General features: G+C 43.4%; 1 protein-coding gene across 3 annotated transcripts in view; it reads left to right on the top strand.

Annotated features, from left to right (window-relative positions):
* Window positions 1–15,261, top strand: part of WASF1 (WASP family member 1) — a 190,709-nt gene that overhangs the window by 118,234 nt on the left and 57,214 nt on the right. For 2 of the 3 annotated variants that reach the window (XM_073627063.1, XM_073627064.1), the window contains one exon: window positions 4,483–4,617. The exons of the other annotated variant lie outside the window; for it this stretch is intronic. In XM_073627063.1, the coding sequence (XP_073483164.1) occupies window positions 4,483–4,617 (135 nt within the window). The remainder of the gene's footprint in view (window positions 1–4,482; window positions 4,618–15,261) is intronic. 3 annotated transcript variants of the gene reach the window in all.

The following is a 15,261-nucleotide window of genomic DNA, read 5'->3' as shown; positions in this document are numbered from 1 at the left end:
GAGGTATCCAGATCGGGGAATTATTAAAGATATACAATTTCGGTGCCCAAACCATTTTGATGGGGTTAATTCTCCCGACCACTGTTAATGGCAATTTACACCAGGCAGTGCATTTTTTGCAGGATTTACAGAGTAGGGGAAGTAGATTAGATTCTATATAATGGGACGGATTGTGGGTAACCTGAATGCCCAAATAACGAAAAGAGGACACTACCTGTACCATAGCAGCGCATTCGGCAAGGGGATTGGGCAAAGGGTCCTAGGGCATGAGGAACGATTTGTTCCAGTTAATGGAAAATCCAGACAGGGCACAGAAGGCCTCGATTAGGGTCATAACAGTCCGCAAAGTGCCTTGTGTATCCCCTAAATACAGTAGGGTATCGTCGGCATACAGTGAGACAACATCCGTACTAGTACTGCGTCGAAATCCTACTTTAGTATCCCCTGTACGCATCCACGATGCAAGAGGCTCCAAAGCCAGGGCAAAGAGCAGGGGTGACAAATGACACCCCTGTTTAGTACCCTGGTACAAAGGGAAAGGCTCGGGCAATTCTCCATTCACCCTGAGCCTAGCTGAGGGATTAGCATATAATACCTTGATCCATTTAATAAAGTTGGTGCCCAGGCCCATGCGCTCTAAGTCCGCCCACAGATAAGGCCCTTCAACGCTGTCAAAGGCCTTAGCTGCATCCAGTGAGAAAATGGCTCCATTACCAGGATTATCAACTGGTAGTTGGAGGTTCAGGAAGAGTCTCCTAAGGTCCTATGCCATAGACCTATTAGGGATAAATCCAGATTGGTCCCTATGGACCAATTTATGTACCACTTTTGATAATCTGGTTGCCATTACTCATGCCAGTAACTTGACGTCAGTTGTAAGGAGCAAAATGGGTCTATACGAGTCAGCTAGATTAGCATCTCTCCCTGGTTTTAAAATTGCAACAATAATTGCCTCATTCATAGAAGCTGGCAGCACCCCTGTCCATAACGCCTCATTATACACCTTCAATAGGATGGGTAATAACGTGCCTGCATACCGCTTGTAAACCTCGGACGGGAGGCTTGGGATTGTGCCAGCGGCAATGTCAGTTCTTCCTCGGTCAGTGGGGGCATTCAAAAGTCCAGCATCCGATGCCGACAAGCGAGGCAGTACACAGTCATCAAAGAACCCCCCAATCTCTAGGTCAGAAGGTAGCACCTTAGATGTGTAAAGATCAACGTAAAATGACCGAAAGGTCCTGACAATATCAGGAGTCTGAGTTTTGAAGAATATCCCGATCATCACAGATGGTCGAGATAAGGGAGGATGGCTGTTGGGCACGCACTAGCATAGCGAGCATATGCCAAGTAGCCTCCCCCTCCTCAAAATGTGCTTGCTGCAGAAAAAAAAATGCTTATTTTCCGCCAACTGCAGTGCCAGCTGTCTAGACATGGCTTGGGCCTCCAACAACGCCCATTTGGTATTTTCGTCAGGGTTAGCAATATACATATCTTTAGTTCTCCCCACCTTGCTGCAAACCATAGTTTCCCAGGCCTTAGTGTTAGTTTTGATATGATATATTATTCTGATAAACTGACCTCTTACTTAAGCCTTAGCAGTACCCCATACAACACCTAGTTGTGTTGAGTTTAGGTTAGACTGAAAGAAAGTTTTTAAAAACCATGTATGGAGTCTGATTCCGGGAATAGGGACAACCAAAAAGGGTTCCATTTCCAACCCATACCTTTGGGGGTATTGGGCGGTGATATAGTTACCTAAAATGGAGAATGATCAGAGACATATCTACTTTCATAATTAGATGAGTAATGGTAGCAAGCGTATGGTTACCTAATCCCAGATCTATCCTGGACAGTCCTCCATAAGTAGCTAAGTAACATGAGAACTTTTTAATACCTGGGTGTCTGAGTCTCCACACAGCCATCAATCCGAGTTCCCCAAGCAAACGAGCAAAAGGTGTGGGGCCCCTAATCACAGAGGAGGAGAGAGTAGGAGCTGGTAATTTGTCCCATGCAGGGTCTAAGTAATTGTTAAAATCCCCCACTGCTAGCAGCGGAACATCAGGGAAACAGGCTATAAAGCTTGCCATGCATTTGAGGACCTCGGATGAGAATGGCGGGTGGTACATATATTCCAGCAATTATACATAACATACCAGAAATGTTGCCTAACAGGAGAACATTTAGACCCACCGGATCAATAACTATGTGAGAGCAGGTAAATCTAGTATCCTGACGTATGAGGATGCTAAACTCCTCGAGAGTACGTTGAATAAGTAGAGTGGTACTGAACAACAAACAATCTAGGGGACAAGCAGGGAGTAGAGTCAGGAGAGAAATGAGTTTCTTGGAGACATACAATACCAGCATCCATCTGTTTTATAGTTCTAAGAATCACCAATTTCTTCACAGGGCTATTAAGTTCCCGAATATTCCACGACAGTACTTTCAAAACTGCAGCCAGAAGAAGACAGTTGCATATGTTAAAAGCATACCAACCATCCATATAGGACTCCGGGAACTCACTTAACATAGCCGACCCATGGACATTGCAGAGGCTCTTCCGGGGTGGAGCTGTAGATGCAATATAATGTATATATGCAATCTGACACCTGCAGTTTCCAATAAAAGGAATGATTAAAGCTGTGGTAGGTCAAAAGAAAAACCTTGTAAACGAAAAAAATAACAAATAGAGCTAACATTGCTCCTGTCCATGGTAACATAATAGCGGACCATCCCCATGGGGCCTCCATGGTGGGGGGGGGGTACAGTGGAAACTCCACTGTATGATGTTATTGAGTTTCACTTCAGCAGTGTATATGAGGTACACTACAATGCAGATAGGTCAAGTGTTCTTCAGTATCCACGTTGGCTTTAAAGGAACGTAGAAAGAAAATAAGAACATAGCTAGGACCAAGATCAGCATGGAGCGTGCAATACATCTAGCTTCAGATATTTGCAGAGATTTGCGGCTCAAATTCCCCTGTCCTTCCGCTGCGGAAGTGGGACGATCAAAGAAATTAACTTCCCCCAGCGCAACCACCTGCATGTGAGCAGGGTTCAGCATGGCATATTGTAGATATAGGTCACGGAGCCTCTTCCTCACATCAGTAAATTTTGCGCGTTGCTTCTGCAGCTCTGCAGAGAAGTCCGGGAACAGGGATATCTTAGAGTTGTCGATTGCCATGGCGCCACCCATGGCTCTAGCCTTAGAGAGTATGATATCTCTGTCCTTGTAGTTTAGCAGTTTGAACAGAAATGGGCGCAGGTGATTACCCGGTGGTAATGGCCGCACGGGCACCTTGTGTGCTCTTTCAACCGCGAACATGTGTGAAAAGGTATCCTTACCAAAAGAGTAGAAAGGAGCCATTGCTCAATAAAAGTGACAGGATTCTTGCCCTCAGCTTGCTCCGGAATGCCCAGGGCACGCACATTATTGCGACGCATCCTATTTTCTAGGTCATCCAAGCGGGCAGTAAGATGGCAGTTGTATTTGAGATCTCTCTACATGGACACTATGTCATCCTCCACAGTACTGACTCTGCCATCCAGAGCAGAGCTGCGGTCCCGCAGCTTTTGCATGTCGTCTCAAATAAGAGATTTCAGCTTTAACTTCCTTAAGTTCATCAGCCAGTACAGAAATGGATAAATTGCAAGAGGTAACATCAGACATTATGTCACGCAGGGTGGGTTCCGGCCCCCCTGTGTCTAAAGATGACACAGGCAGCATGGCAAAAATGTCCCCAGGAGTACTCGCTGTATTTCACATGGCGATCCGACTACATCCTCCAGGGGAGCCCTGTCAGCCTCAGAAGGGCCCCCTGATACATCGGCCAGAGTAAAGGCAGAGGAGGAATGTTCTTTGGGAGTTGTCCAGGCAAAAAGTTTTTGGGCAGCCTCCTTATACTTCTCCTTGGAGGAACGGTGTGCCCAGGCGCCATCTTGGCCAGGATCCCCTGCGTCTTTGAGCCGTTTAGCCATGGTGACCGCGGTATCCAGAACGGCAGCTCGGATTCACGGGGTACCGGCGTTGATCAGCTGAGGTCTTTTGAGCTTGGATAGCGGGTGTTTAGAGGATACTTGCACGGATTCCCGGCGGAGAAGAAGGCAGATGGGACCGACTGCATTTGCTGTTCAGCCACGTCCCCAAAAATGCATTATTTTTGTTTTCTTTGCAAGTGATTGGGTATCCTTTGCAAAGTGAAATTTCACCGCCTTCAGTTTTGGAGAATATTTTCCTGCAAAGTGTACCATCCCCTGGAAAATGAACAGCCTAATTGCTTGTAGTAGAAATCAACCCCTAGAAAGATCATGGTGACATTTCTTCATGTTCTAACAGAATGGTATCCAAAGAAAATTGAGATTTCTACATTTTCTATAAATACCGTCATTGTTTGTATGTTTCCCTTTTGTTTCTATTTAAATGTATTCTAGATAAATTTCTGAATTGCTGTTTTCATATACTGTAACTCTGTTATGTTTAAGGTAAATATGCAGAAGACATATTCGGGGAACTGTTCAACGAGGCTCACAGCTTTTCCTTCAGAGTGAACTCATTACAAGAACGTGTTGATCGGTTATCTGTCAGTGTAACACAGCTTGATCCTAAGGAGGAGGAACGTAAGTTTTCTAACCCATGTTCATTTTCCTTCTATCTCTGTAACCAGTGAAATTCTGGCATCACTTTGCTAATTTTAGTACAGAAAATTCACACACTCTGGGCTTACACTGGAAAGCAGAGATAATTCACTTGACAAGCCAACACAGCTGGACAATTGCACGCTGCCATTGTCTGATGTCAGCACATGAAATAGGTCATCTTGAGTTCCACATTCCGCTGCAGCTAATTAAACAATGGAGAAAAGCATTAAAGTGACATTCAATGGCTAGTGGATAAGAAAAATTACACATTTTGTTATTTTCCTTATATGTAGTTGGGTTTGGGTGCTGTTAAATTGTGGTGTGGCTTCTTCCAACTCAGGATAGGGTGAGTATTCAATAGAAGGGAGATAAGATGAATATGCACCAGAATGGTGATAGTTTAGTATTAGATGTTACCTTAGATTAAAGCACATCTGCCAGGAGAGGCCATTGCTAGGTCTCTCCATGAAAATGCTATTTGCCTGTTTGTGTCTGGTTTCTTTACTTTAAGTCACAGACCTTCATGTTATTAGGGCAAGCAAAGTATCAGAATGTCTTATTTTTATTACCTTTCTAGGTCAGTGTCTTGATAAACTAACATTCTCCAAAAGAGAGGTCTGCAAGGACAGCTTACATTCCTTTATGACATGTATTTTAAAGCTAATCCCGAGCTTTACTTTCACTTTAAATAGTTTGTTTAGGCCAAACTGGCCCCCCAAAAAAACTATTCCCTACACTAAATGTGCCCACTGGGCCTGCAGTTTAACTGTATGTAGCACGAGTTCGGGTATGAGACAAGACTTTCCTGTCCCACGTGGAAGAAAAATGGCATCAGGCTGATCGGCGCTCAGCCATTCTTAGGCAGCTTTGTGTTCTATGTGTGAATGCAAAGCTTCTTCTGAATTGCTGAGTTGAAGATCATGATGTCATTGGCCTGCATCTCTGACTCAGCCAACCGGGGGAAGCTTTGTATTCATTGATAGCTCAGCCCAACGCTATTTCGTTCCAGGTGTGAGACAGGAAGTACTCCTCTCACACTTGGAACTAACCGCTGTTTACTGTATGTAGCTAAGGCTGCATGCACTTTATACAGATCGTCCAGCTTGGTCAAATTAATCCTTTAAAATGAAAGTAAAGCTTTAAGGTAGGTTATTGTTAGAGTTTGGGATTAGTGGGTTATTTTAGATTTAGAGTCAGATTTTTAGGTCTTAGGAGGTAAGTTAAGTGTTTGGAGGAGTGTAAGAGCTCACTTTAGGTGCTCTCTTAAAGTGATATTAAAGGTTAAAGGGGTTGTAAAGGTAAACGTTTTTTCACCTTAATGCATTCTATGCATTAAGGTGAAAAAACATCTGACAATACCGACCCCCCTAGCCCCCCCGTTTTACTTACCTGACCCTTCGAAAGCCCCGTGCTCGCCCCCGACATCCTCTTCACCGCTCAGCCTCATTGTTGATTGGTTACAGTGGATGGATTGAAAGCAGCACAGCCATTGGCTCGTGCTGCTGTCAATCACATCCAATGACGCAGCGCGCCGGGGGGGGGGGTGAGTGATACAGTGAGCGGCTATGGCCTCCGGCTGTATCACGGGAGTGCGCCCACAAGCACTCAACACCATGCGAGGGAGCTCGCATGAAAGTGTTGAGTCCTTGCGGGGGGAGCAGAGACAGCCGCCGAGGGTCCCCAGAAGACCAGGTTCGGGGCCACTCTGTGCAAAACTAGCTGTACAATGGAGAGAAGTACAACATGTTATTTAACCACTTGACCACTGGGCACTTAAACCCCCTTCCTAACCAGACCAATTTTCAGCTTTCGGTGCTCTCACACTTTGAATGACAATTACTCAGTCATACAACACTTTACCCATATGAAATTTTTGTCCTTTTTTTCACACAAATAGAGCTTTTTTTTGGTGGTATTTAGTCACCGTTGGGTTTTTTATTTTTTGCGCTATAAAAGAAAAAAGACTGAAAATTTGGTAAAAAAATGAATTTTTCTTTGTTTCTGTTATAAAATTTAGCAAATTAGTAATTTTTCTTTGGAAATTTTGGCCAAAATTTATACTGCTACATATCTTTGGTAAAAATAAGTACAACTTGGTGTATATTATTTGGTCTTTGTGAATGTTAGAGAGTCCAAAAGCTATGGTGCGAATGTCTGAAAATTGATCACACCTGAAGTACTGACGGCCTATCAAATTTCTTGAGACCCTAACATGCCAGAAAAGTACAAATACCCCCCAAATGACCCCTATTTGGAAATAAGACATTCCAAGGTATTTGAAAAGATGCATGGTGAGTTTTTTTGAAATTGTCATCTTTTCCCACAATTCTTTGCAAAATCAAGATTTTTTTTTTCTTTTTTTTTTTTCACAAAATTGTCATATTAGAAGGTTATTTCTCACACACAGCATATGCATACAACAAATGACACCCCAAAACACATTCTGCTATTACTCCCGAGTATGGCGATACCACATGTGTGAGACTTTTACACAGCGTGGCCACATACAGAGGCCCAACATGCAGGGGAGCACCTTCAGGCGTTCTGGAGCACCCAGGCCAATTCTGACATTTCTCTCCTACATGTAAAAATCATCATTTATTTGCTAGAAAATTACATAGAACCCCAAAACATTATATATATTTTTTTAGCAAAGACCCTAGAGAATACAATGGCGGTTGTTGCAACTTTTTATCTCACACGGTATTTGCGCAGCAATTTTTCGAACGCGTTTTTTGGGGAAAAAAAACAGCTTTGTGCTTTAAAAAAAAACAAAACAGTAAAGTTAGCCCAATGTTTTTGCATAATGTGAAAGATGAAGTTACGCCGAGTAAATAGATACCTAACATGTCACCCTTCAAAATTGCACACGCTCGTGGAATGGTGCCAAACGTCGCTACTTAAAAATCTCCATAGGTGACGCTTTAAAATTTTTTACTGGTTACATGTTTTGAGTTACAGAGGAGGTCTAGGGCCAAAATTATTGCTCTCGCTCCAACGTTCGCAGTGATACCTCATATGTGTGGTTTGAACACTGTTTTCATATGTGGGCGGGACTTACGTAAGTGTTCGCTTCTGCATGTGAGCACACGGACAGGGGCACTTTAAAATTTTTTTTTTTTTTTTATTGTTTATTTTACTTTATTTATTTTAGTTTGACACTTTTTTCCCCCAAAAAAATTTTTTGATCACTTTTATTTCTATTACAAGGAATGTAAACATCCTTGTAATAGGAATATGGCATGACAGGTCCTCTTTACAGTGAGATATGGGGTCAATAAGACCCCACATCTCACCTCTAGGCTGGGAAGCCTGAAAAAAAAACAAAAAAAAAAACGATCTTGGCTTCGATCTAGCGGTGAGTCGGTAGAAGCACCGGAGGGTGGCGGGAAGGGGGGGGCGTCCCCTCTCGCCTCCCATAAGAACGATCAAGCAGTGGAACAGCTGCTATGATCATTCTTATGGTGTAGGAAATCGCCGGCTGAAAAAGCTGATATCTGAATGATGCCTGTAGCTGCAACCATCATTCAGATATCCCCGCTCAAAGTCAAGGACGTCATATGACTGTGGGCGGGAACTGGTTAAAAATTGCAGAGTATTGCAGGGTATATTGCAGGGTAGTGCCGGGTATATTGCAGAGTAGTGCCGGGTATATTGCAGAGTAGTGCCGGGTATATTGCAGAGTAGTGCCGGGTATATTGCAGAGTAGTGCCGGGTATATTGCAGAGTAGTGCGGGGTATTATGCAGAGTATTGCAGGGTATTATGCAGGCTATTATGCAGGGTATTATGCAGGCTATTATGCAGAGTATTGCAGGCTATTATGCAGAGTATTGCAGGCTATTATGCAGAGTATTGCAGGCTATTATGCAGAGTATTATGCAGAGTATTATGCAGAGTATTATGCAGAGTATTATGCAGAGTATTATGCAGAGTATTATGCAGGGTATTATGCAGGGTATTATGCAGGGTATTATGCAGGGTATTATGCAGGGTATTATGCAGGGTATTATGCAGGGTATTATGCAGGGTATTATGCAGGGTATTATGCAGGGTATTATGCAGGGTATTATGCAGAGTATTATGCAGAGTATTATGCAGAGTATTATGCAGGGTATTATGCAGGGTATTATGCAGGGTATTATGCAGGGTATTATGCAGGGTATTATGCAGGGTATTATGCAGGGTATTATGCAGAGTATTATGCAGAGTATTGCAGGCTATTATGCAGAGTATTGCAGGGATGGCTGAGCATGGAGGGATGGATGGATGTGACAGCAATTGTCACTGAGCACCGCTGTGGGCACTACACATGCAGCCCACAGCAGTGCTGCCATCCGATCCCTCCCCCTCTCCTCTCACACTGTACCGATCGGTACACAGAGGGGAGGGATGAACCGGCGTCATGACATGACGCCGGTCTGTTGACATGTGATCGCTCCATCATTTGACGGAGCGATCACATGGTAAACGGCCGCGATTAGCGGCCGTTTACCGTGATCCGTGATGCGCCGGGTCCTATGGACCCGGCGGTCACGGAAGTTCTCGGGTGCGCGCCCCAGGGGGCGCGCGAGAGCAGTATTCTGGGAGGACGTCCATGGACGTCCACCCAGAACTAGCCGACCGCGCTGCAGACGTCTTTCGACTATGGCTCGGTCGGCAAGTGGTTAAAAAAAAAAAAAAAAAAAATGAACTTTAGTGATCCTTTAAATTAAAAAAAACAAACGTGTTATACTTACCTGCTCTTTGCTATGGTTTTGCACACCGGCACTCTTGGCTCCTCCTCTTCTCTTCTCCGTGTCCCCCCATAGCAAGCTGCTTCCTATGGGGGCACTCGTGTGCAGTCGCTTCTGAGCCACGCTCTGTGTGTCCATAGACACACAATGGGGCCCTGTCCTACTCTGTCTCTGTTCACTGGTTGTGACTGACAGCAGCGAGAGCCAATAGCCCTGAGAGAAGGCAGAGACCCGGGAGATCAGCCGCTCTTGTGCATATCGCTGGATCGCGATCAGCCTCGGGTCAGTATAATGGTGCATGTTTAAGAGATATTTACTGTACCGACAGGTAAGCCTTAAGCTCTCTCTCCTTACTGCACTTGGGGGCAGCAGACTTACTAGACACACACACAGCTTGGCTCGGTGTCAAGCCCGCAGGAGTGCCCCCATAGCAGGCTGCTTGCTATGGGGGCTTTCAGCAGGGATGTGGAGCCAGGAGCGCTGGCGGGGGACCCCAGAGGAGGAGGTTCAGGGCTACTCTGTGCAAAACCATTTAAAAAAAGACATGTTTATAATTTTTCTACTTTATTTAATAGAAAACATTGCTGTTTGTTCTGAAATGAAATTGCACAGTCATGTTGTCACCTTGTGGCCAGGTGTTGTATAGACGTGTATTTTTTAATGGATTTTAGTTCAGAGAAAAATTAGGTCCTAATTCTAGCTAACACTTTGTAAGCGGTTACAGCTACATGTTTCATTTTATATAAAACACAGCTGAACATTTTAAGCCCCCCTGCCACTGCAATATATTTTCCTCCAAGCCTCACAAATGCTAATTTTGCTAGATAGCTTGGCCTGTTACAGGAACCTTAAAAAAATAATGGTTCCACTGACAGGGTCAAGTGGTAATTAAAATATAACTAAAGCCAAAACTTTTCAGTTTTGATGAAGTAGGGAATGGTGAAAATCCCTGTTGGGTTCTCTTCAAAGTGATGGCAAATCCCCTCTCAGACAGTTGTCTCAGCCTAGGTTCACACTGACTGCAGGTTAGAAATTTCAAACCGTCACTGCAGTCCAACTCCGGGGCGATTTGACAGACATCTGTGCAGGAACTACTTTTGGGAATCAGTGTGGCACCGCAAAGTCCCACTGATTTGGACGATGCTTTTGCCGGCAATAGCCACCAATTTGGCATGGGATTTGACATGTCAAATCCCATGCCAAATCAGCCTGATGTGAACGTGGGCTCAGGAACAGGTATCCCATGGGAAGATATTCTCCTCTGTTTCTGTTCTGGTAGCATCATATGTGTAATTTTCTATTTTCATATCCCTTTTTAGACATCTATGCAGCTGTGCTTGATGCGTTTTTAGGCACGTTTTTGCAGTGCATTTTGTGTTTTTAAGCCCTCCTTTTTTTATGCGTTTTTGCATGCAGTTTTCATGCATTTTTTTTCTCTTTAAACACACTGTATATAGTTGATTGCTAAGCAGGGGGCCGGGAAACCGCCGCATCTTTAATCGATGAGTCATCAGATGTCACCATTTGTAATGGGGTGTGGTCCCCCCCAATATCCATACCAACCCCTTTTCCGAGCATGCAGCCAAGCAGGTCAGGAAAGGAGTGCCCCCCCAAAGCACCTTGCCCCCATGTTGATGGGGACAGGGGCCTCTTTCCGACAACCATGGCCAGTGGTAATCGGGGTCTGCAGATGGGGGGCTTATCAGGATATAGAAGATCCCCCAGATCCCACCCCCTCCATGTGAATGGGTATTGGGTACATCGTACCCCTACCCATTCACCTCAAAAATCAGTGAAATGTAAAAAAAACGAGAGCCAGTTTTTGGCAAGTCCTTTATTAAAAAAAATAGCTCTTAGCCGTTTTCTCCTACCGCTATCTCTCCTGCTGACATCACAAGGGGAGGCTGTCTGGGTGACGTCTTAGGGGGGACCCCATGCTGTTTTTTCGCTGTGTGATATTTTTTTTTTTTTTTTTTACATTCAGCTGTCAGCAGGGAGCCCATCGGTTGTTAAGGACGCGGCGATTGGCTTCCCAGCCTCCTGCTTAGCAACCAGCTATATACAGTGTTAAAATAAGAACTGCAAAAGGCAAAACATCAAAAATCGCATCACAAACACACTTGCGTTACTGGTGCGATTTCATTGAAGTCTATTACCCACAAAACGCATGAAAAAAATCCCTGACCCTTTCCAAAAATGCACCCGCCACAAGATGCATAGATGTAAACTTGTACCATAGGAAACCATGTGAAATGGACTGTAGTGCATTTCTGCAAAATACACTAAAAACCGCATAGGTGTGAACCTAGGGTCAAGTCTTGGGTTAAGCTTTAAGTTTTGAAAGAATGGGTAGGCTGTGAAATAAGGCATTATTTTAGGGCATGGTAATTAGGTAGGAGAGGATTAAGTGTTAGGGGGCTTGCTTTTTATATATACATATAAAAGTCCTGCAAGCAGCATCTTTTGGGTGGGTTGGGAGCGCTGTATTTAGCGCTCCCAAAACTCCCTGCCCATTGGAATGAATGGAAAGCTCTTTGGAAGTGCCGCAACAAAGTAGTTTTTAACCCCTTCTTTGGGGTTAAAATTGCCATTTAAACAGCGGTAAAGCGACGCTAAAATGAGCGTCCGTGGCCCCAGTGTGAAAGGGGTCTTAGTCAGAAGCTGAAGATTTTTACCCTGTTCTCAGTAGTATTGGCTTCATGGCAAAAGTTACCAGAGCTGGATTTCTGGAGGTAAGTATGTATTAAAATTGAATATCTTGCCTTTCTATGTAAAACATTATTTTATATTATAGCCTCATAGTTTTCTAATTTTACAACTCTAAACACACATTGGGGTTTATTTATTAAAGCTGGAGAGTGCAATATCAGGCTCATTTCTGCATTGAAACCAGTCTGCTTCCAGGTTTTAGCCTAGGTTCACATTGCTGTGGGTTTAAAATCGTGCGAGTTAAGTTGAACTCACACGATTTCAACTCCAACTTCGAGGGCGACTTGACAGACATTTGTGCGAGTTCCTGCACAGATGTCTATACATATCCCCCCCCTGAAGTTACTAATAGTAGTACAGGAACTACTTTTGGGAGTTGGCGCCGCACTGATTCGGACGGTGCCGTTTTTCGGCAATAGCCACTTGATTTGGCATGCCATTTGACATGTCAAATCGGACCAATGTCAACCTAGGCTCTTTGTCAAAGCTTAATTGAACAAGCTGAGGTTAGAAGATGATTGACTACCATGCACAGCTGCACCACATTCTGAGTGCAATGATTTCAGTAAATCAACCCCATTGTCTTAGGTGAAATTCCCTATTCCTTTTGGGCTGCTCTGCGTGGATGATTTTAATATGCAATGGTGTTCTTGTATGTTGCACTGTTGGTGGGAATCTTGCATACATTCTTTGCCTTTAGTGAGACAAATGATATGCTTCTCACCACTAAGGAACTGAGGATAGCTATTAATAAATGCAATAGAACATACAAACTGATATGTTTTATTGCAACTAGCAGCTTCCTTCCTCGTTGATTTTAGTATCACAAGATTTCAAGTCCAGGATGTAGCAGATCCATTAATGAAAGATCTGGGGGTGTATGGCCAGCCTGATCATCTTATTCTAGGTTGCATATATTAAGTCTTACAAAAGGCAGAAACCAGTGGCCTGACTGAGACTATTTTAAAACGAAACACACAGCTTTCAGAAATAGAATCATATCCAGGAATCTGTAAAACCATTCACTAGAATTAAAAGTGGCCTCACAGCAAGCACCTTTTTATACCTTTTGTTGGGTATTGAATTGACATTTCACTGTGTATTGAGCCAAACTACTCAGTGCCCCATAGTGTTCTTTGTAGCATTGGTTTGCCTTCACATCGTGCAATGTAACATAATATGCAGACTGCTGATACCAAAGTCCCTGTTCACATTGTTTCCCAACCAGTAGATAACACTGGTCCAAGAACTAGGATTTTGCATCTGGTTCCTGTGTGTACAGATCCTAACTACTCCCACTATTGTTCCAGAATTTTTGAACAGGTTGTTGAAACAGTCGGCCTATTGATATGTACATATTTATTAGTAAATTATATATCCAAATAGATTCAAATACTTAGTGTTTAAATACCAGTAGCGATGTGATAGTGAGCCCACAAAGAAAATTCTTATAAATTTATACATCCAATATACATAAATATGTAGTAAAACATTAAAAAACGTCCACAGGGATTTCCTATGTGATTAGTGAAAACAAAATTGTCTTTCACCACACAAGTTCACCAATGTGCTTCAAGTGAATAGATCCAGACTCTCCCCATGCAACACTCGCTTAACAAAGTTATATGCCTCTCATATTTCAGATCGACACGTAATCCATGTATCTGTTAGTTGTTCCAGACTTCTCTATTTGATCATACAGCAGAAAGTAATACAATGGCAAAGAGCACTCCAATAGTGTAATAATGCTTGAAACCATATGACTTTATTAAAAAGAATGCTGCTCCCATGTCTCGAGCAAACTGAATCCTGTTCCTGGTGGTCATTACATGATTCACAGAGGTCTTCCACCTCCTTACGTTCTGCACCTTCCCCTCCTGGCCCTCATTCCCTCCACCCATTGTGCTAAGTTACATCACTGGGTGACCATTCTAAGACACAGTTCTTCTTACCCCTTTCAAAAAATGGCCCTTGAGCACACCTGCTTACTAGAGGTGCATTGAATGGAAATTTTGGTACCGAAACCTAAAATGCAGGATGCACTTGGCCAAAAACTGAAAATGACAGTTTTTAAAAAATATTTATATTTTTATATGTAATTGTATTATATACGACTTTTTAATGAATTTCAATCTAAGTGAATATGAATTTATCATCGGTCATTATTGGCACCTTTAGCGCAAGAAAAGCTCAAGAAAAATGCATCCCTTTAAATTCTGTGTATGTCTTCACACTGGTCCGTTGCACTTCCATTGTCGTGTTAAAAATCCTGCTTGCTGCTTTTTTTGTCAGTTAAAAAAAATGCACCTCTCAGTTCAAATGCATTGAAAATGCAGCAAGAAAGCATCAACGCACCCGTGTTGCTTTTTTGATGCATTTTTCAGTCACATGACCTTTGAAAAACACACACCATAAGCAAAGCAGATTCTGGTCAAATAGTCGCAATATCGCTGTAAAATCGGGGGCAAATTGTGTGCATTTTCCGTACCTTTTTCTCTTATCGGCTGAATGCCAATAACACCATTTTCGGACGAAATGTATTGATGGCCAAAATTTTTTTGCATCTCTACGGCTTACACTATACTGGTTCTCCGGGCACCATCGCCAGTATCTACTAATCCCTTAACGCCATAGACTCCCCAGCAGCCACCTATAAATCCCGGTTGGAACGTGGCCTGGCTACCTTTATCGACCCTGAGGGAAGGAGCAAGGCCTTGTCTTAAATTGCAAAGTGCTCCTTTAACACCGCTGCTCTGGAGGCTGCCTCCTAAAATGGTATTGGGTCCCGGACTGAATAGCAATTCAAACCCATCCTATATTGACAGGTGCTTCAGGGGGTGCGGCCACCGAGATGTTATACATATCTGGTGGTCCTGCCTCTGCTTAACAGGATTCTGGTCCTGGGTTTTTGGGCTTCTTCATACTCTTTCATTTGCTCATCCACAAAGATGCCAAACTGGCCTTGCTACATTGCCTGTTTACTTATCAACAAAAGCTGGTGACCTATTTGTTTATTGCTGCCAAATGCACAATTGCCAGGGCCTGGAACCTGACCTGACCAACCTTATGGTTTACAAAAAAAAAATGTCTAGTATTTTACATGACCCTCATATGAAATTTCTCAAAGTATGGACACCCTGGTGGTCCTATGCTCTCCCGCCCTGCTTCCGACCAGCTTT

The sequence above is a fragment of the Aquarana catesbeiana genome, linkage group LG04 (assembly GCF_042186555.1).
Source record: "Aquarana catesbeiana isolate 2022-GZ linkage group LG04, ASM4218655v1, whole genome shotgun sequence".
NCBI classification, from domain to species: Eukaryota; Metazoa; Chordata; class Amphibia; order Anura; family Ranidae; genus Aquarana; species Aquarana catesbeiana.
This window is presented reverse-complemented; position numbering and strand designations above follow the sequence as displayed.